Source organism: Oncorhynchus gorbuscha, linkage group LG04, assembly GCF_021184085.1.
Source record: "Oncorhynchus gorbuscha isolate QuinsamMale2020 ecotype Even-year linkage group LG04, OgorEven_v1.0, whole genome shotgun sequence".
Classification (NCBI taxonomy): Eukaryota; Metazoa; Chordata; class Actinopteri; order Salmoniformes; family Salmonidae; genus Oncorhynchus; species Oncorhynchus gorbuscha.
Window position 1 is genome coordinate 75,121,782 of NC_060176.1, and position 23,431 is coordinate 75,145,212.

The window sequence follows — 23,431 nt, forward strand, 5'->3', positions numbered from 1 at the left end:
GTCTCGTTCTGAACGTTGCATAATCCGGGAATCTGCACGGACCCGGGTCTCACCAATGAGTTCGGACCCGGGTCTCACCAATGAGTTTGTACCACACCAATCTTAGTATTTATTTACTAGAAAGCTAAAATGATGATAAAAGATATATATACACAAAAACACATTCTAGGCTATTTATTAGAACTTATTATAACGGGCCAACACACTATGGCACGTGTTACCCAAAATTGGGATTTAAAAGAGAGAGAAAAAGAGAAAGTACACGAGAGAAATATACATTTGGGTGAATTTGTCAGCTATGCTTATTCTATCACTAGCCTTGCCCCAAACTGATGCTCTTATGGGTCAGAATATAATGATGTAATTACGTGGGGAAGATTTCTCCGGCGCAACTCTTTGGTTGTCCTCACGATGTCAGTGTCCTTTTGGCTTAGAAGTATGTTCCCTCGCCCTTGCTCTAGAAGGGCTCTTCTGAGGACAGACAGCTCTGTAGCTCAGACCTCACAGCGTAGGAACGAAACAGTGTAGATACCCCAATTCGATGAGGAGTGGAGGCTAGGTGGTTCGACTTGAATTCACCCGCTTAGACACAGCTACTCATCCGTAGCTTGGGTAGAAAAAGATTTCTTTGTCTTCAAACTTGTGTTGCGTTTTTGGGTTCGTTGACTTTTTTAGACCTCGGCTGCAGCTTGGGTCACGTAGTCTTATCTGTACATTCTTCACACACAGGTTTTATACCCTTGTGTCAGAAGTGGGCGTAACCGCCTTTAGGGCAATTCTCTGGGCGTACCAAGTTAAGAGCAAGGTCTAGATTTGACTCAAATCCAATTTTAGACAACTTCACATTTCATCTTTACCAAAACATTCTCTTTGATTTGGACATTTTCCATACAACATCCAATGTATAAACATCAAACATATACTAGGTAAACTGTTGACGTTACAATGTTTTCGTAATAAAGTCATCTATTCACCTTTAATAACAAAACGAAAATGACATACATTTTCATATTCCGTCTATCGTGGAAAAATGTACTTGTCTATAAATGGAAAAATGTACTTGTCTATAAAGCCCCTAAATAAGATCTGGTGCAACCAATTACCTTCAGAAGTCACATTATTAGTTAAATAAAGTCCACCTATGTGCAATCTAAGTGTCACATGATCTGTCACATGATGTCAGTATATATACACCTGTTCTGAAAGGCCCCAGCGTCTGAAACACCACTAAGCAAGTGGCACCACCAAGCAAGCGACACCATGAAGACCAAGGCACTCGCCAAACAGGTCATCGACAAAGTTGTGGAGAAGTACAGATCAGGGTTGGGTTATAAAAAAATATCTGAAACTTTGAACATTCCACGGAGCACCATTAAATCCATTATAAAAAAATAGAAAGAATATGGCACCACAACAAACATGCCAAGAGAGGGCTGCCCACCAAAACTCACGGACCAGGCAAGGAGGGCATTAATCAGAGAGGCAACAAAGAGACCAAAGATAACCCTAAAGGAGCTGCAAAGCTCCACAGCAGAGATTGGAGTATCTGTCCATAGGACCACTTTAAGCCGTACACTGGGCTTTACGGTCTGGGCTTCATGGAAGAGTGGCCAGACAAAAGCCATTGCTTAAATAAAGAAATAAGCAAACACATTTAATGTTCGCCAAAAGGCATGTGGGAGACACCCCAAACATATAGAAGAAGGTACTCTGGTCAGATGAGACTAAAATTGAGATTTTTGTCCATCAAGGAAAACGCTATGTCTGGTGCAAACCCAACACCTGACATCACCCCGAGATGACCATCCCCACAGTGAAGCGTGGTGGTGGCAGCATCATGCTATGGGGATATTTTTTATCAGCAGGGACTTGGAAACTGGTCAGAATTGAAGGAATGATTGAAGGCATTAAATACAGGGAAATTCTTGAGGGAAACCTGTTTCAGTCTTCATTAGATTTTAGACTGGGACTGAGGTTCCCCTTCCAGCAGGAGAATGACCCTAAGCAGGTTGCTCAAGCAACACTTGAGTGGTTTAAGGGGAAACATTTAAATGTATTGGAATGGCCAAGTCAAAGCCCAGACCTCAATCCAATTGAGCATCTGTGGCATGACTTAAAGATTGCTGTACACCAGCGGAACCCAACCATGTTGAGGGAGCTGGAGCAGTTTTGCCTTGAAAAATGGCAAAAGTCCCAGTGGCTAGATGTGCCAAGCTTATAGAGACATACACCAAGAGACTTGCAGCTGTAATTGCTGCAACAGGTGGCTCTACAAAGTATTGACTTCTGGGGGGTGAATAGTTACACACGCTCAAGTTTTCTTTTTTTGGTCTTATTTCTTGTTTGTTTCACACCCAAAAATATTTTGCATCTTCAAAGTGGTAGGAATGTTGTGTAAATCAAATTATACAAACCCCCCCAAAAAATATTTTTTTAATTCTGAGTTATAAGGCAACAAAATAGGAAAAATGCCAAGGGGCGTGAATTTTTTCGCAAACCACTGTATGAATGGGATAGCCCTTCAAGGGTGGACGTCATCTCATCTGCCCCCACTTTTATCTCAGAGGGGACCTTTGAAATGGATATGAAGTTAGGGACACTGTCTTAGGCATTGAATAAAGCCCTGGTGGTGTTGTTGGCATTGTTGTCGTGTTGAGGTGACATCGTGCTCTCCAGAGCTGCTGTGTTAGTGCAGGACAGGACGTGATGTTAACACCTTCTCCATCCCTGTGGCCGTAGCTCCTGGGGAGTGTACTGTACCTTTCAACACGTGTCTGCACACACACACACACACACACACACACACACACACACACACACACACACACACACACACACACACACACACACACACACACACACACACACACACACACACACACACACACACACACACACACACACACACACACACACACACACACACACACACACAATCAGTGAAAGTGACAACGGCCCTGCCGTAGGGAAGGTGAGCCAACAAAGGTCGAGTCCCAATAATTCAGTCCCTCTCCAACCAGTCCTGAGACTGGTTGCATGTGTGATATGTTCTCTCCTGCACCTGCTGCCGGCTGTTGTAATAACTGTGGTGATGTTAATGTGGCGTATGCCTTGTTATTTTACTGTAACCCAGCCACGTAATGGGCCCATATTACATTCCCCAGGGTTTCCTCATTGGACCAATGTTCTACGGCTTCATTAGCGGAACGGGCTATTTATTGGCTTTTCAATGCATGCGTTAGGGTAAACTTGCCCGTATACTGCTCTGCTCTCCTAATTGGACAGCTAATTAATCCTGTCAGCGCAGTATTGGTGCAATACATTTACAACAATTGTCTTTGTTTTAATTAGACCTACAATTTGGAAAGAGAGAGGGGGGGGGGTCTCTGCACTCGTTTGTGATGTTGGAGAGCTTTGGGAAGATGAAAGGCTACTCATGGTGTGGTGCTTTGTTCGTGGCTGCCGAGCACTCTTTATGTTTAAGCCTGCTCTCATTTAGCAAAAGAAGAACACAGTAAGAGTAAATGAACAACAAGCGATTATGATCATGACTTTAATGTAACAGGCTGCATTTAGATGAATAAATCTGTTCTCAATGCGGGCGGTCACGTTGTTGTGCTCTCGAACGCAGCGTTGCAGACAGGGCTACCATCGGTGCAGGTGTAATGCAGGCTGAATTATGAAAGGGGTGTGAGGGGAGCGAGGCATAGAATTACTTGATTCATAGCCTCTGTAAACATCAACGGAAATATCAAAGCGAGAGGATTTCTCTTGAAAAAGCCCCACACTTACAAGTGTAGGATATTAATTTGATCACCCTGTTACAGGAGAACTGCCGGAGAATGCAATTCAGGAAATTAAAAACATTTTAAACTTTAAAACTGTATTGTATTTGAGGTTTAAAAAGACTTCTGAAGTTTGTAATTTTCACTTTGAAATTTCAGACAAGATTTGTTCTCATGAAAAATGTATCAACCCCAACAAAAATGTCCATGACGTATAATCCACATAATAATTCACATTTCCTGTTGCTCCAGGATTATTTTCCTGCTGTAGCAAACTGGCTCAAATTAAGATCCTACAACTGGAACAAACCAGGTAATCACTTTACAGTGTCTAGGCTGGAGGGTTGAAGGTGTCTTATTATCTATCACGTTTTCCAACAGGCCCATGAAATAGCAGACACATTTTCCTCAACGGGCCCATGAAATAGCAGACACATTTTCCCCAACGGGCCCATGAAATAGCAGACATTGTTCAGAGTGACAAGATCTTTTATTAAAACCATTTTCAATGTTTTATGACTTTTTCTGGGAATACTTCTTTGGTAGTTTCTTTGACCTTTACTAATCACTCTTGTACAGTGTCCATATTAGTACAGTCTCAGTCTCATGAGGAATAGTTTTAATCTCGGCAGGATTTTCTAAAAACCCTCTTTGTGTTTGTGTTTTTGTTTGTGCTGTGCCTTACAGTCTGGAGTGAGTGGTCTGACTGGCTTCCTGGAGTTTACAGACAACGGAACCAACCCCAACATCTACTTTGAGATCCTGGGGACCAACTATGGCGAGGACAGGGGCAGGGGTGTCAGTAAGGTAAAAGAACACAACGTTATTCTTAATCAAATGATCTTGGGTTAGATTCCCGCTGGGGTCACCATACAACAAAATGATGCACGCATGACTGTAATTCGCTTAAGATAAAAGCATCTACTAAATGCCATACAGCCATGTTATTATTATTATTATTAAAACAATCTTGTTCCTGTTCCTGTTATTATTGTTGTTGTTGACTATTCTCCACCGGGTGCTGATTGATGTTTATAAAACAGAAACATTTTCTCTGAGATTGGCTATAAATCTGCAACTTGTTTTCTCTGCCCAATGGCAAAATGTGTAGAATTGCTAGAAGTGAGCTGTTTTCAAAGAATGATGAAATAAACAATACATTTTGCGGTGGGGGGGGGGGGGTCTGACCTTGCGTGGTGGCCTTATGAAATAGGTTGAAGGGTGAGGATTGAAGAGGAGGGGTGAGACTTGAGTTTTGAGACTAGGTGAGGTCTGAGGAGGAGGAATGAAGAAGTTCCTAATATGTATTCCGTACCTGTGATTGGTGCGCTGTCTCTGTAGGTCTGACTTACGTGCTGTCTCGAGGATGGAGCACTGTGTTTCATGCAAGCAGGCAGATTTGGCTGCCACAGTGACACAAAATAGATAAATAACCTTTAGAACAGTGTCCTATACAAAGTATGTTTGGTAGAAATACTGTGATGTTTGGGGTGGCAGGTAGCCTAGTGGTTAGAGCATTGGACCAGTCACTGAAAGGTCACTGGATCAAAACCCTGAGCTGATAAGGTAAAAATCTATCATTCTCAGCCTGAACAAGGCAGTTAACCCACTGTTACCCAGTAGGCTGCCATTGTAAATAAGTGTACATCTAATTTTTAAGTGATACCTAGAGAACTATATTATTTTCCCAGTTCTTCTCATATACAGTACCAGTCAAATGTTTGGACACATCTACTCATTCAAGGTTTTATTTTCCTATTTTCTACATCGTTGAATAATAGTGAAGACATCACAACTATAAAATAACACATTGAATCATGTAGTAACCAAAAAAAGTGTTAAACAAATCAAAATATATTTTATATTTGAGATTCTTCAAAGTAGCCACCTTTTACCTTGATGACAGCTTTGCACACTCTTGGCATTCTCTCTTTAGTCCCACCCCCACACATGCGGAGACCTCACCTGTGCCTCCAGAGATGCAACCTCTCTCATCATCCCTCAATGCCTAGGTTTACCTCCACTGTACTCACATCCTACCATACCCTTGTCTGCACATTATGCCCCGAATCTATTCTACCACGCGCAGAAATCTGCTCCTTGTATTCCGAACGCACTAGTAGACCAATTCTTATAGCCTTTAGCCGTACCCTTATCCTACACCTCCTCTGTTCCACTGGTGATGTAGAGGTGAATCCAGGCCCTGTAGCCCCCAGTACTACACCTATTCCCCAGGCGCTCTCATTTCTTGACTTCTGTAACCCTAAAAGCCTTGGTTTCATGCATGTTAACATCAGAATCCTCCTCCCTACGTTTGTGTTATTCACTGCTTTAGCACACTCCGCCAAACCTGATGTCCTAGCTGTGTCTGAATCCTGACTTAGGAAGGACACCAAAAATTCTGAAATGTACAGAACGACAACAATTTCTGTCAAGATAGTACTGCGAAAGGGGGCGGTGTTGCAATCTACTGCAGAGTTATGTCATACTATCGAGGTCTGCGCCCAAACCATTCGAGCTTCTACTTTTAAAAATCCACCTTTCCAGAAACAAGTCTCTCACTGTTGCCGCCTGTTATAGACCCCACTCAGCCCCCAGCTGTGCCCTGGACAGCATATGTGAATTGATTGCCCCCGATCTATCTTCAGAGTTCGTTCTGTTAGGTGACTGAGAGTGGGATATGCTTAACACCTCAGCAGTCCTACAATCTAAGCTAGATGCCCTAAATGTCACACAAATTATCAAGGAACCTACCAGGTACAACCCTAAATCCGTTAACATGGGCACCCTCATAGATATCATCCTGACCAACTTTCCCTCAAAATACACCTCTGCTGTCTTCAACCAGGATCTCAGCAATCACTGCCTCATTGCCTACATCCGTAATGGGTATGCGGTCAAACGACCACCCCTCATCACAATCAAATGCTCCCTAAAACACTTCACCAAGCAGGCCTTTCTAATCGACCTGGCCCGGGTATCCTGGAAGGATATAGACCTCATCCCGTCAGTAGAGGATGCCAGGTTGTTTAAAACAAAACTTTCCTCACCATCTTAAATAGGCATGCTCCATTCAAAATTTGCACACACTGTACATCGATGTTTCTATTGTGTTATTGACTGTACGTTTGTTTATCCCATGTGTAACTCTGTGTTGTTGTTTTTGTCGTACTGCTTTGCTTTGTCTTGGCCAGGTTGCAGTTGTAAATGAGAACAATTTAAGATGCTTGTTTCACCATTGGGATGCCAGGACAGGAAAGAGCTTTGACTGGGAGCGACCAGAGGTGGCAGAACGGAATGCTTGGGTTGTGATGTATGGTTTGAACATACCCTGAAGGTAAGGTGGTGCAGTTCCCCTTGCTGCTCCATAGGCAAGCACCAGGGTCTTGAAGATGATGAGATCTTTGACTGGAATCCAGTGGAGTGTCTGGAGGAGTGGGGTGACATGGGAGAAAATAGGAAGATTGTATACCGTCTGCAGGGAATTGATGGCGAAGTGGGGAGCCCAGCCAACAGAGAGTAGTCTAGACGGGAGATGAAAAGTGCCTGGATTATAACTTGTGCCACTTCCTGTGTGAGGAAAGGTCGTACTCTACGACCAGTGTAGAGCATGAACCTGCAGGAGCGAGTGACTGCTTTATTGTTTGCAGAGAACGATAGGGTGTTGTTCAGGTTCTCGTTAAGCTTCTTTGCACTCTGGGAGGGTGACACTCTGGAGTTGTCAACTGTGATGGAGAGGTCTTTGAGCAGGCATGCCTTCCCTGGGGGAAGATCAGCTCCGTCTTGTCGAGGTTGAGTTTGAGGTGGTGGGCTGACATCCAAGCAGAGATATCTGACAGGCTTTCAGAGATGCGTGTTGCCACCTGGGTGTCAGAAGGGGGGAAGGAGAAAAATAATTGAGTGTTATCTGCATAGCAATTATAGGAGAGACCATGTGAGGATATGACAGAGCTGAGTGACTTGGTGTATAGAGAGAAGAGGAGAGGGCCTAGAACCGAGCCCTGGGGGACACCAGTAGTGAGAGTACGTGGTGCAAAAACAGACCCTCTCCATGTCACCTGGTGGTTGACAAAGTCATCTGCAAGGAGGGAGGAGGGAGAGGGAAGAGTGTGGAGTATTAAGGATGGAGGATAAAGTGGAGAATAGTTTCCCAGGGTTGGAAGCAGAAGTTTAAAATTTAGAGTGATAGAAAGCATCTTTAGCATCAAATATAGCAGAAGAGAAGGTAGAGAGGAAGGAGTGGAGGGAATATACAGTGAAGGTCCACCGAAAGTTTAGTTTTCCTCCATTTCCGCTCATATGCCCGCAACCCTGTTCTGTTAGCAGTGAGTAAACTCAGCAACGAAGCAGGAGGGGAAGATCGGACCGACCGGGAGGAAAGAGGACAGTGAGAGTCAAAGGACGCAGAAAGGGAGGATAGCAGACGGAAGAGAGGACATGATAGAAGAGGAGAGAGTAGAGGGAGAGAGAGAGTGAAGATTGCGGCGGCGCATGACCATCTGGGTGGGGGCTGAGTGGGTAGGGTTGGGGGAAATCAGATATATATAGGGGGTTGCAGTAAGATTAGAAGGCTAACAGCCTCTAGTGAAGATGAGGTAAAATGTATTGCCTGCCTTGTGAGTGGGAGGTGACTGGGAAAGAGTGAGGTCAAAGGAGGAAAGAAATGAAATTAATCGTCGGGAGGTTAAAATCGCCCAGTACGATGAGTGGTGAGCCATCGTTGTGAAATTAGCTTTTCAAGGTGTCAAGCTCATTGAGGAACTCTCCAAGGACACCTGGCGGGTGATAGATGACAACAATGTTAAGCTTGAGTGGACAAGTGACCGTATGGAATTCAAATGAGGGGAAAATAGAAAATATAGACATGAAGACACAGGTGAGGTTTGAACCCATACAACAAGGGGCAATGTGTGGTCCAGAAACTGCAGCACTACCGGCAGAACAGATTCTGGCACAGAGAAGAGATGTTTTTCAATCAGTGTATATTGCTGGTAGTTGTAGTTGCACCGACCAGTTGTAGACACTCCCCGTTTATTCCCACAAACATCTGTCCCGACCAGATATTCTGGTTGTGGTACCCACAGCGTCGTTTCCCACATCCTACCTATTTGTGCTCTGTTTTTACTAACCCAGTGAAAAAAAGTGTGCTAGCTAAAGTGCTACAGTTATAAACTGAGTGTACAAAACATTATAAACACCTGCTCTTTCCATGACATAGACTGACCAGGTGAATCCAGGTGAAAGCTATGATCTCTTGTGTATGTGTGCCATGAATGGGAAAGACAAAATATTTAAGTGCCTTTGAATGGAGTATGTTTGTAGGTGACAGGTGCACCTGTTGTGTTGTGGGACGACTCATTATGAGGATGGTGTTCTGTACACTAAGTGTACTTCAACTACTCTGAAACAAAGTGTGACTTTGATATGTTAATACATGCCTAGATTATACATCTAGATTATATTGTTGCACTATCAATATACTCTGGGCTTGCCTATAGTATGTTTAATTTTGGAGTGTCTGCAAATCTGAGGGGGGGGTGCAGGGGTTAAGAGTTGTCCCAAATTCCACCCTACTTCCTATATAGTGCACACATTTTGACCAAGGCCCACAGACACACACACACACACACACACACACACACACACACACACACACACACACACACACACACACACACACACACACACACACACACACACACACACACACACACACACACACACACACACACACCCCTGACGAATCCTAAACTTCCAGAGGGGTCTGCTGTAGATTACAAATTAGATTGTCAGATCTCATTAGAGATAATGGCCTGAGACACAAACATAACGCACCGTGCCTCCAAAGATGAAATTAATATTTAACTACAAAGTAATTACATTAACTCTGACTTCTTAATCAAATAATATAATTCCTTTTGAGCGAATTAAATACTTGTTATACTGCTATGATAAGCACTGTACAGTATGTACCAGAACATCTGATGAGGGAGAGCATTGCTGCAGCGTCTACTGAATATTTGATATTTTACATTTGTAATGAACCAATTGAGAAGAGCAGAGACTAAGAGTTGCAGGTCATCATAGTGCACTTCAATTTAAAGATAAACATCAACAACTCAATAACTTGCAGGGGGGGGGGGCAATTCAAACAACAAAGCCCCACCCCGCCACTGTGTTGGTGAACAGCTGAGGGACGGGGCTGGAGAAATGTAAGCACTCTCAAATAGACTGAGCTATGGATGAAAGGACTGACCATCCATGAGATCTAGATGATAGTTGTAAACATGCTTTGAGGCTATCACATAGCTATTCCCCTCACTCAAAGCCACTCACCTAGCCCATTATTTCTTGGCATATCCAGAGATATGTCTTTGCGTGTGGTAATTTCTATGCACATTGCATGTCCCTATGTTCATGTTGTCAAGGCGTGTATGTGGGTAAATGTAACCAATTTATTTCAATAATTTATGTTTAGTGGGTACCTATGTCCAGATAACAATAACAAGACAAAGTTCTGGAAATGTCTTTATTATTAACATGTAAAAACCTATTCTTCATTCCTTTTTAATTCACAGCAGTCCATTTTGTTTCACCTGTTTGATTGAGTAAACTGGCCCGAGGTTCCCTCAAGGTTGAAGTTAAATTTATTTCTCATATGTACACAAATACAATGAAAGCCTTGCTCACAAGCGACCTCGCAATAAGATAAACAAAAACAATAAATACACCTCAAACAAATAGACAGTATGTTGTATTTTTGCAGACACTCTTATTTAGAATAGTAGTGAGAGCAAACATTTTCATCCAGACCGGTCCCCCATGGGACTTAAACCCACAACCCTGATGCTGCAAGCACCATGCTCTAGCAACTGAGCCACACGGGACCTACACCCCAGAGAAGGGCTAGTTATCAATCGCATTCCTCCCACACACTATAATCACAAACCCTTTCATATCTCTTCATCTCCACTGATGGACTTTTTACACTGGGCCTTGTTCTTAAATTATGCCCAGGCACAGAACGGCTGTTCCAGTAATGACACAGAGGTAATTGACACAGAACTGACCTGGAGCTGTGCAGGGCTATAATCTGCTGCCTGCCTTTCTTTCAATTCATTATCCACACTGAGCCACACACATACTGTACTCATGTTATTATCACTCACTCTTTTTCTATTTCCCCCCTCTCTCTCCTCTCCTTTCTTATTTTCATCTCTCTCTCTCTCTCTCTCTCTCTCTCTCTCTCTCTCTCTCTCTCTCTCTCTCTCTCTCTCTCTTATCTCTCTCTCTCTCTCTCTCTCTCTCTCTCTCTCTCTCTCTCTCTCTCTTTCTTATTTTCTCTCTCTCTCTCTCTCTCTCTCTCTTATTTTCCTCTCTCTCTCTCTCTCTCTCTCTCTCTCTCTCTCTCTCTCTCACACACACAAACACACACACACACACACACACACACACACACACACACACACACACACACACACACACACACACACACACACACACACACACACACACACACACACACACACACACACACACACACACACACACACACACACACACACACACACAGTTGTCTCTATGTTGATAATAGTTGGACTTAGGCAATCTATCATAATTATTATTACCTCTGTGCAATAATTAGTTTTCCACTCCATTAATTCAGATGGCTACATGCAGCTTACCACTCTATACATCAACAATCTAAAAGCTCCATTGGCCAGCAACATGGACGACAGACGCACTGTCTGCTGGGTAATTGCTTCGCGGGACCTTAAGTCATTTCTGCTGGGAAATAAAATAGATTTATATTTACAATGTGTGGCCGTTAAAGAGGGTCACAGTTAGGTTGGATCTAATAGTGTTCCCAGTGATGTGGAACCCACTGAGAGCGAGAGGGAGAGGGAGAGAGAGAGAGAAGGTGAGGGGGTGATATAGATGTCCCATACTTTAGATATAGGGAGGGACAAAGGCAAGGCAAGCGAGGCAAGCCCGGCGGAACGATATCAAGTGATTGTCAGTGAGAATGTTTACCCACTAAATGAATAGCATTTCATTCAGACTAAAATGTCCGCGAGAGTGGGGTCACCCTTCCTATTCTGACACCGCCATTACACTGCCATGGTAACAGATATAACACCTTTCATTATAGGTTTGGACTGATAGAACAGATTTAATTTCATCTGTTACCCTTGACATGGTAAAAAAATTGAACATATTAACCACGTAACCCTGTATGACATTTCAATGTCAGTTTCTATGAGTGTCAGGTTGTGAATTGTAAGTACCCGCTAGTCAAAGAGCAGTTACGTTTCAGCTGATCACACCCAGAGGAGTAGTGGCTTGTATGTATGTTGAAACCACTCTCAACTAGAATGGCATTTTATGTCTATGCTTGACACCTGCTCTTATTAAAAGAACATTCATAACAATCCTAATGTCAGGTATGTTTATACCTATAAACATGTGGAACAGAGATGCCTACCTGGTCTATCACACTGCGTCATGTACATGAAGGGCAGGAAAGACTAATCCTACTGGACATGTAACGTGTTAATAAAAACGTGTTGGAATTACACAATAATACATTTTATTGTAACATGTTGAAAATGTTGTTCTTACTTTCACTTACAACTGAAATCTAGCTTTGGGTACAATTTTAGTTTCTAAATACGTTTCACATTGATTGGAAACAGGTTATCAAGTCATTTCACATTGCAAATGGAATGTGTTAATCTGGTGTGAAATTTCAAGTAGGCAATACTCAAGGCAAGACAGAACTACATAATCGAAATGAAATGTGATTGCATGAGGAGTCTCCCATAATTTCTTGCACAACGTATATTGTTGTGTAAATGAATCTAGTTGTCAAATAAAAATCTTGAGTCAAAATGTTGTTGGTTTTTGACCGAGCTACATGAACACTAGAGACAACTCTACCAGTGGACAATGAAATACAAAATGGTGTATCAAAAGAAGGTATCAATGTCTATTTGTGGTACAAAATATGGGAGCTACAACCTTTGGAACAAAATGGGATTAATTCCTTCCATCTAAATGATATTCCTGTAAAACGGTGTTAAATATGTCGGGAAACTAAACAGTGGAAAGGAGAGGACATCCCCCAGGGGTAGAGATTCTCATTTCCCCCAATTTTCCGTTCCATTAGGTAGATTCAGATGTTCTTTTGTAGAAGCAGTCTTTGCCTTTAGGGGAGGCAGGGGAGTGAGACTCATTGATTTCTCTTGCTTCACATATTCTCGCTTTGCACATCTCCTGGGCAACTCCCAGAAGATAGCAGATGTGTTAGATGTCAGGCGCTGCTCATTGGAGGCGTTAGCCTACCTAAATATTCCCTGGGTCAAGCAGAGCATGCCTGCGTCCCAAATCGCCCTTGTTTCCCTGTATAATGCACTACTTTTGATCTGGGCCAATAGGGAGGCACATAGGGCTCTGGTCAAAAGTAGTGCACTATATAGGTATTAGGGTCCCCTTTGGAAGGCAACCTAATTTTTTTTAGGCCATTGTGATATTGTAGCATTGTTAAAGAGTGGCGGAGGAGGACAAGACCTTTTTGGCTGAAGTCGTTCTCGGTGTCTTTGTGTTCTTTGCTATCCAGCTAGTCTCTCCTTTTGTGTAGCTCCTACCACACACTGCATTCTGTTCTCTTTTCAATATCAGTTCTTTGTGCCAGTTAGCAGTATTAACAAGTGTGGAATGATAAATATTTGAAAATGGAGGCGAGATCTTTACCGTACAAAGCGACAGTTTGAAGTCATATGTCCGAGATCATATGTCACGATGTTACTAATGTTCCGAGTCATATCCCAGAGTTCATATGTCACGATGTTACTAATGTTCCGAGTCATATCCCAGAGTTCATATGTCACGATGTTACTAATGTTCCGAGTCATATCCCAGAGTTCATATGTCACGATGTTACTAATGTTCCGAGTCATATCCCAGAGTTCATATGTCACGATGTTACTAATGTTCCGAGTCATATCCCAGAGTTCATATGTCACGATGTTACTAATGTTCCGAGTCATATCCCAGAGTTCATATGTCACGATGTTACTAATGTTCCGAGTCATATCCCAGAGTTCATATGTCACGATGTTACTAATGTTCCGAGTCATATCCCAGAGTTCATATGTCACGATGTTACTAATGTTCCGAGTCATATCCCAGAGTTCATATGTCACGATGTTACTAATGTTCCGAGTCATATCCCAGAGTTCATATGTCACGATGTTACTAATGTTCCGAGTCATATCCCAGAGTTCATATGTCACGATGTTACTAATGTTCCGAGTCATATCCCAGAGTTCATATGTCACGATGTTACTAATGTTCCGAGTCATATCCCAGAGTTCATATGTCACGATGTTACTAATGTTCCGAGTCATATCCCAGAGTTCATATGTCACGATGTTACTAATGTTCCGAGTCATATCCCAGAGTTCATATGTCACGATGTTACTAATGTTCCGAGTCATATCCCAGAGTTCATATGTCACGATGTTACTAATGTTCCGAGTCATATCCCAGAGTTCATATGTCACGATGTTACTAATGTTCATATCCCAGAGTCATATCCCAGTTCCGAGTTCATATGTCACGATGTTACTAATGTTCCGAGTCATATCTCAGAGTTCATATGTCACGATGTTACTAATGTTCCGAGTCATATCCCAGAGTTCATATGTCACGATGTTACTAATGTTCCGAGACAATCGGGTCAAATGGAGTGTCACCCAATTGCATTGCTCTCTTTTGACATGTTGCAGTTCAATCATAAGCCCTCATTTCCCTAAAGTCATTTAGCATGACTAGTCCTAATGCTGTGTTGAGACGGGGTCATGGCTAGGTCATTATTCTGCTGTGTTGAGACGGGGTCATGCTGTGTTGAGACGGGGTCATGCTGTGTTGAGACGGGGTCATGGCTAGGTCATTATTCTGCTGTGTTGAGATGGGGTCATGCTGTGTTGAGACAGGGTCATGGCTAGGTCATTATTCTTCTGTTGAGATATCCCAGAGTTCAATGTTGAGACGGGGTCATGCTGTGTTGAGACGGGGTCATGCTGTGTTGAGACGGGGTCATGGCTAGGTCATTATTCTGCTGTGTTGAGACGGGGTCATGCTGTGTTGAGACAGGGTCATGGCTAGGTCATTATTCTTCTGTGTTGAGACGGGGTCATGCTGTGTTGAGACGGGGTCATGGCTAGGTCATTATTCTGCTGTGTTGAGACGGGATCATGCTGTGTTGAGACGGGGTCATGCTGTGTTGAGACGGGGTCATGGCTAGGTCATTATTCTGCTGTGTTGAGATGGGGTCATGCTGTGTTGAGACGGGGTCATGGCTAGGTCATTATTCTCCTGCGTTGAGACGGGGTCATGCTGTGTTGAGACGGGGTCATGCTGTGTTGAGACGGGGTCATGCTGTGTTGACGGGGTCATGCTGTGTTGAGACGGGGTCATGCTGTGTTGAGACGGGGTCATGGCTAGGTCATTATTCTGCTGTGTTGAGACTGGGTCATGTTGTGTTGAGACGGGGTCATGCTGTGTTGAGACGGGGTCATGGCTAGGTCATTATTCTGCTGTGTTGAGATGGGGTCATGCTGTGTTGAGACGGGGTCATGCTGTGTTGAGACAGGGTCATGCTGTGTTGAGACTGAGTCATGCTGTGTTGAGACGGGGTCATGCTGTGTTGAGACGGGGTCATGCTGTGTTGAGACAGGGTCATGGCTAGGTCATTATTCTGCTGTGTTGAGACTGGGTCATGCTGTGTTGAGACGGGGTCATGCTGTGTTGAGACAGGGTCCTGGCTAGGTCATTATTCTGCTGTGTTGAGACGGGGTCATGCTGTGTTGAGACGGGGTCATGCTGTGTTGAGACGGGGTCATGCTGTGTTGAGACAGGGTCATGGCTAGGTCTATGTACTGTATGTGTCTCAAATAGCACCCTCTCCCCTGTATATTGAGCTACTTTGCCAATTTGGCTGGCTAAGTCAGATCACAGTGTTTATATGAATATTCATACTAATAGGCTGGCTAAGTCAGGTCACAGTGTTTATATGAATATTCATACTAATAGCCTGGCTAAGTCAGGTCACAGTGTTAATATGAATATTCATACTAATAGGCTGGCTAAGTCAGATCACAGTGTTTATATGAATATTCATACTAATAGGCTGGCTAAGACAGTCCATCTGTTCTAATAAAGCCCCAGCTGACTATTATGAAATCTTCATCAATGTGTTGTATTCAACAGTCATTTATTAAGAAACAAGGGCTTTATCTGATAAATAGAGACAAAATGGAGATTCTTACCCAGTGGACGAAACTGGTTGTACAGTAGTGACGTCATTGCAACCAGATTACAACGTGTGCTGGCTCAAAACAGGTTGCAATATTGCCATATTGTTTCCATTTCAAACAGCTTTGCCTGTTGGGCAGAAGAGAGATTCAAAGAGAGGTGTAAGACTTGGTGGAGGATTGTTGTCCCTGTGAGTTGAGGAGTCTGTCACTCCCACTATGCTGTGTACTCGGCTAACGCTGCTGACCGATGGGCTATTGATACTAGGGGACAACAACAGTGAAGACAGATCTGATGTGATGCGGTCGGAGGCCCTCGCTCTCATTCTCAGGTAACCTTTGGCCAAGAGGAGACGATGGGATGCCCTACAATGCCCCATGTTGCCACATATCTACATTCTGTCACCTGGTGTCAAACAAATGAGCCAATCCCCATCGGGGACTGGTAATGCGGCATCATAGCGCGCTGATAGAAACAAACCAAAACAAATAACATGTATACAAGCACACGCTTCTCTGACAGTGCCCCCCACCCACCCACCCTCCCGGTTGGTAAAATCCACCATGCTTACGACAAGTTTAGATAGCTGGACGCTAGACTAACTTACCGATCTTAAAAATGTTAGCTGACATGGCTAATTAAGTGACTGTCAGTGACTGACATAACAAGAGAAAAACTACTGATGCACAACACAATTTTCAAAATTGCACCTTGTGTATTCTACTATTCTAACTCTCAACAGTTGAGCTGCCTACTAAGTTCCCCAAAATATATGGTATATAAAACTGATCCACAGACCTACAAATTGAGTGTTTTTTAAAAACTTTATTTAACCAGGCAAGTCAGTTAAGAACATATTCTTAGTTTCAATGACGGCCCTGGGAACAGTGGGTTAACTGCCTGTTCAGGGGGAGAACAACAGATTTGTACCTTGTCAGCTCAGGGATTCAAACTTGCAACCTTTTGGTTACTAGTCCAACACTCTAGCCACTAGGCTACGCTGCCGCCCCGAGCTGTGATGAATCATTAAATGTCCATTGGGGTGGAGGCAGAATAAAGACTGTTTAGGGGGTGTGGGGAAATGACCATAAGGGGAACATCATGACCATTGAGGAGGTGTGGGGGAATGACCATAAGGGGAACATCATGACCATTGAGGGGGTGTGGGGAAATGACCATAGGGGGAACATCATGACCATTGAGGGGGTGTGGGGACCAAGTGAAATAAAAACAATACCAATTCTAAAAAAACAAATCTATAATATAAATACAGTTGAAGTCGGAAGTTTACATACACATAGGTTGGAGTCATTAAAACTAGTTTACATACACATAGGTTGGAGTCATTAAAACTAGTTTACATACACTTAGATTGGAGTCATTAAAACTAGTTTACATACACATAGGTTGGAGTCATTAAAACTAGTTTACATACACATAGGTTGGAGTCATTAAAACTAGTTTACATACACATAGGTTGGAGTCATTAAAACTAGTTTACATACACTTAGATTGGAGTCATTAAAACTAGTTTACATACACATAGGTTGAGTCATTAAAACTAGTTTACATACACATAGGTTGGAGTCATTAAAACTAGTTTACATACACATAGGTTGGAGTCATTAAAACTAGTTTACATACACATAGGTTGGAGTCATTAAAACTAGTTTACATACACTTAGATTGGAGTCATTAAAACTAGTTTACATACACATAGGTTGGAGTCATTAAAATTAGTTTACATACACATAGGTTGGAGTCATTAAAACTAGTTTACATACACATAGGTTGGAGTCATTAAAACTAGTTTACATACACATAGGTTGGAGTCATTAAAACTAGTTTACATACACTTAGATTGGAGTCATTAAAACTAGTTTACATACACATAGGTTGGAGTCATTAAAACTAGTTTACATACACTTAGGTTGGAGTCATTAAAACTAGTTTACATACACTTAGGTTGGAGTCATTAAAACTAGTTTACATACACTTAGATTGGAGTCATTAAAACTAGTTTACATACACTTAGATTGGAGTCATTAAAACTAGTTTACATACACATAGGTTGGAGTCATTAAAACTAGTTTACATACACATAGGTTGGAGTCATTAAAACTAGTTTACATACACTTAGATTGGAGTCATTAAAACTAGTTTACATACACATAGGTTGGAGTCATTAAAACTAGTTTACATACACTTAGATTGGAGTCATTAAAACTAGTTTACATACACATAGGTTGGAGTCATTAAAACTAGTTTACATACACATAGGTTGGAGTCATTAAAACTAGTTTACATACACTTAGATTGGAGTCATTAAAACTAGTTTACATACACATAGGTTGGAGTCATTAAAACTAGTTTACATACATAGGTTGGAGTCATTAAAACTAGTTTACATACACATAGGTTGGAGTCATTAAAACTAGTTTACATACATAGGTTGTAGTCATTAAAACTAGTTTACATACATAGGTTGGAGTCATTAAAACTAGTTTACATACACATAGGTTGGAGTCATTAAAACTTGTTTTTCAACCACTCCACAAATATCCTGTTAACAAACTATAGTTTTGGCAAGTCATTTAGGAGTTATACTTTGTGCATGACATAAGTCATTTTTCCAACAAGGATTTACAGACAGATTATTTCACTTATAATTCACTGTATCACAATTCCAGTGGGTCAGAAGTTTACATACACTAACTTGACTGTGCCTTTAAACAGCTTGGAAAATTCCAGAACATGATATCATGGCTTTAGAAGCTTCTGATAGACTAATTGACATCATTTGAGTCAATTGGAGGTGTACCTGTGGATATATTTCAAGGCCTACCTTCAAAATCAGTGCCTCTTTGCTTGACATCATGGGAAAATCAAAAGAAATCAGCCAAGACCTCAGAAAAAAATTGTGGACCTCCACAAGTCTGGTTCATCCTTGGGAGAAATTTCCAAACGCCTGAAGGTACGACATTCATCTGTACAAACAATAGTACGCAAGTATAAACATCATGGGACCACACAGCCGTCATACCGCTCAGGAAGGAGACTTATTCTGTCTCTTAGAGAGGAACGTACTTTGGTGAGAAAATATCAAATGAATCCCAGAACAACAGCAAAGGACCTTGTGAAGAAGCTGGAGGAAACAGGGACAAAAGTATCTATATCCACAGTAAAACGAGTCCTATATCGACATAACCTAAAAGGCCGCTCAGCAAGGAAGAAGCCACTACTCCAAAATCACCATAAAAATGCCAGACTACAGTTTGAACTTCACATGGGGACAAAGGTCGTACTTTTTGGAGAAATGTCCACTGGTCTGATGAAACAAAAATAGAACTGTTTGGCTATAATGATCATTGTTATGTTTGGAGGAAAAAGGGGGAGGCTTGCAAGCCAAAGAACACCATCCTGACCGTGAAGCACGGGGGTGGCAGCATCAGGTTGTGGGGGTGCTTTTTTGCAGGATAGACTGGTGCACTTCACAAAACAGATGGCAGCATGAGGATGGAAAATTATGTGGATATATTGAAGCAACATCTCAAGACATATGTCAGGAAGTTAAAGCTTGGTCTCAAATGGGTCTTCCAAATGCACAAGCATACTTCCAAAGTTGTGACAAAATGGCTTAAGGACAACAAAGTCAAGGTATTGGAGTGGCCATCATAAAGCCCTGACCTCAATCCTATAGAACATCTGTGGGCAGAACTGAAAACGTGTGTGTGAGCAAGGAGGCCTACAAACCTGACTCGGTTACTTCAGCTCTGTCAGGAGGGATGGGCCGAAATTCACCCAATTTACTGAGGGAAGCTTGTGGAAGGCTACCCAAAACGTTTGACCCAAGTTAAATAACTTTAAGGCAGTGCTACCAAATACTAATTGAGTGTATGTAAACTTCTGACCAACTGGGAATGTGATGAAAGAAATTAAAGCTGAAATAAATCATTCCCTCTACTATTATTCTGTTATTTGACATTCTTAAAATAAGTTGGTGATCCTAACTGCCCTAAGACAGGGAATCTTTACTAGGATTAAATGTCAGGAATTGTGAAAAACTGAGTTTAAATGTATTTGGTTAAGGTGTATGTAAACTTCTGACTTCAACTGTATGTATTCACCCCCTTTGCTATGAAGCCCCTAAATAAGATCTGGTGCAACCAATTACCTACAGAAGTCACATAATTAGTTAAATAAAGTCCACCTGTGTGCAATCTAAGTTTCACATGATCTGTCACATGATCTCAGCATACACATGTTTGGAAAGGCCCCAGAGTCTCTAACACCACTAAGTAAGGGGCACCACCAAGCAAGTGGCACCATGAAGACCAAGGAGCTCTCCAAACAGGTCAGGGACAAAGTTGTGGAGAAGTACGGATCAGGGTTGGGTTATAAAAAAATATCTGAAACCTTGAACATCCCATTATTAAAACATGAAAATAATATGGCACCACAACAAACCTACCAAGAGAGTGCCGCCCACCAAAACTCACGGACCAGGCAAGGAGGGCATTAATCAGAAAGGCAACAAAGAGACCAAAGATAACCCTGAAGGAGCTGCAAAGCTCCACAGCGGAGATTAGAGTATTTGTCCATAGAACCACTTTTAGCCTTGCAGTCCAAAGAGCTGGTCTTTGTGGAAGAGTGGCCAGAAAAAAGCCATACACAAAACATAAGCGAACACCAAAAGGCATGTGGGAGACTCCCCAAGCATATGGAAGAAGGTACTCTGGTCAGATGAGACTAAAATTTTGCTTTTTGGCTATCAAGGAAAACACTATGTCTGGCGCAAACACAACAACTTTCATCACCCCAAGATCAACATCCCCACAGTGAAGCACGGTGGTGGCAGCTGCTCATGCTGTGGAGATGTTTTTCATTGTCAGGGACTGGGAAACTGGTCAGAGTTTAAGGAATAATGGAGGGCGCTAAATACAGGAAAAATCTTGAGGGAAACCTGTTTCAGTCTTCCAGAGATTTGAGACTGGGACGAGGTTCACCTTCCAGCAGGACGATGACCCTAAGCATATTGCTAATGTAACACTCGAGTGGTTTAATGGGAACAATTTAAATGTCTTGGAGTGGCCTAGACCAAAGTCAAAGCCCAGACCTCATTCCAATTGAGAATCTATGGTATGACTTAAAGATTGCTGTACACCAGCGGAACCCATCCAATTTGAAGGAGCTGAAGCAGTGGGCAAAAAGAATGGGCAGAAATCCATGAAGAATGAAAAATTGTTAAAAATCCCAGTGGCTACATGTGCCAAGCTTATAGAGACATACCCCAAGAGACTTGCAGCTGCAATTGCTGTAAAAGGTGTCTCTACAAATTATTGAGTTTTGGGGGGTGAATAGTTATGCACGCTCAAGTTTTCAGTTTTTATGTCTTATTTCTTGTTTGTTTCACAAGAAAACATATTTTCCATCCTCAAAGTGCTAGGCATGTTGTGGAAATGAAATGATACTTACCCACAAAATCTATTTTAATTCAAGTTTGTAAGTCAACAAAATAGGAAAAATGCCAAGGCTTGATGAATACATTTCGCAAGCCACTGTTTATACAGTAGCGAGACTATATACAGGCACCGGTTAGTCGGGCTAATTGAGGTAGTATGTACATGTAGGTATAGTTAAAGTGACTATGCATATATGATAAACAGAGAGTAGCAGCAGTGTAAAAGAGGGGTTGGCGGGTGGCAGGACACAATGCAGATGGTCCGGGTAGCCAATGTGCAGGGGCAGCAGTGTAAAAGAGGGTTTGGGGGGGACAATGAAAATAGTCTAGGTAGCCATTTGATTACTTGTTCAGGAGTCTTATGGCTTGGGGGTAAAAACTGTTGAGAAGCCTTTTGGTCCTAGACTTGGCACTCCGGTGCCGCTTGCCATGCGGTAGTAGAGAGAACATTCTATGACTGGGGTGGCTGGGGTCCTTGAACATTTTTAGGGCATTCCTCTGACACCGCCTTGTGTAGAGGTCTTGGATGGCAGGCAGCTTAGCCCGAGTGATGTACTGGGCCGTACGTATTACCCTCTGTAGTGCCTTGAGGCCGAGCAGTTGCCGTACCAGGCATTGATGCAAGCAGGCAGCATGCTCTCGATGTTTCAGCTGTAGAACCTTTTGAGGATCCAGTTGCAGAGGGAGGTGTTTAGTCCCAGGATTCTTAGCTTAGTGATGAGCTTTGAGGATACTATGGTGTTGAACACTGAGCTGTAGTCAATTAATAGCATTCTCACGTAGATGTTCCTTTTGTCCAGGTGGGAAAGGTGCAGTGTGGAGTGCAATCATCTGTGGATCTGTTTGAGCGGTATGCAAATTGGAGTGGGTCTAGGGTTTCTGGGATAATGGTGTTGATGTGAGCCATTACCAGCCTTTCAAAGCACTTCATGGCTACGGACGTGAGTGCTACGGGTCTGTAGTCATTTAGGCAAGTTGCCTTGGTGTTCTTAGGCACAGGGACTATGGTGGTCTGCTTGAAACTTGTTGGTATTACAGACTCAATCAGGGACATGTTGAAAATGTCAGTGAAGACACCTGCCAGTTGGTCAGCACATGCCCGGAGCACACGTCCTGATAATCCCTCTGGCCCCGTGGCCTTGTGAATGTTGACCTGTTTAAACATCTTACTCATGTCGTCTATGGAGTACGTGGTCACAGAGTCATCTGGAACAGCTGATGCTCTCATGCATGCCTCAGTGTTGCTTGCCTCGAAGCGAGCATAGATGTGATTTAGCTCGGCTGATAGGCTTGTGCCACTGGGCAGCTCTCGGTTGTGCTTCCCTTTGTAGTCTGTAATAGTTTGCAAGCCCTGCTGCATAAGACGAGTGTCAGAACCGGTGTAGTATGATTCAATCTTAGCTCTTGGCGTTTTGCCTGTTTGATGGTTTGTCAGAGGCCATAGCAGAATTTCTAATAAGCTTCCGGGTTAGAGTCCCGCACCTTGAAAGCGGCAGCTCTACCCTTTAGCTCAGTGACGATTGTTACCTGTAATCCATGGCTTCTGGTTGGGGTATGTCCGTACAGTCACTGTGGGGACGACTTCCTCGATACACTTACAACTTAATGTTGTGGGTTCAATTCCCACTGAGGCCACCCATATGAAGGATGTATGCACGCATGACTGTATACATTTTAATGTTTCCTTACTATTAAAGCAGTCTTTGGACTGAAATAGTAGAGTTTTGGGGCCAATGCCCCATGTAAATTAATCCCCACCAGTTTGCACGTATTAAGAGTTTTGCACAAATCATCTCTTAAATGAATTGTTATGCTCAATAATTGTTAAAATATTATTTTTAGTTGATTTGTGACTGTTCAATGTATT

General features: G+C 42.6%; 1 protein-coding gene across 4 annotated transcripts in view; it reads left to right on the forward strand.

Annotated features, from left to right (window-relative positions):
• The window catches only part of LOC124034644 (glutamate receptor ionotropic, delta-2), a 671,933-nt gene that overhangs the window by 459,122 nt on the left and 189,380 nt on the right, over positions 1–23,431 (forward strand). For all 4 annotated transcript variants that reach the window (XR_006838605.1, XR_006838606.1, XR_006838607.1 and 1 more), the window contains exon 8: positions 4,473–4,592. Coding sequence is in view for 1 of the 4 variants with exons in the window: in XM_046348089.1 (XP_046204045.1) it covers positions 4,473–4,592 (120 nt within the window). In the remaining 3 variants the exon portion in view is untranslated. The remainder of the gene's footprint in view (positions 1–4,472; positions 4,593–23,431) is intronic.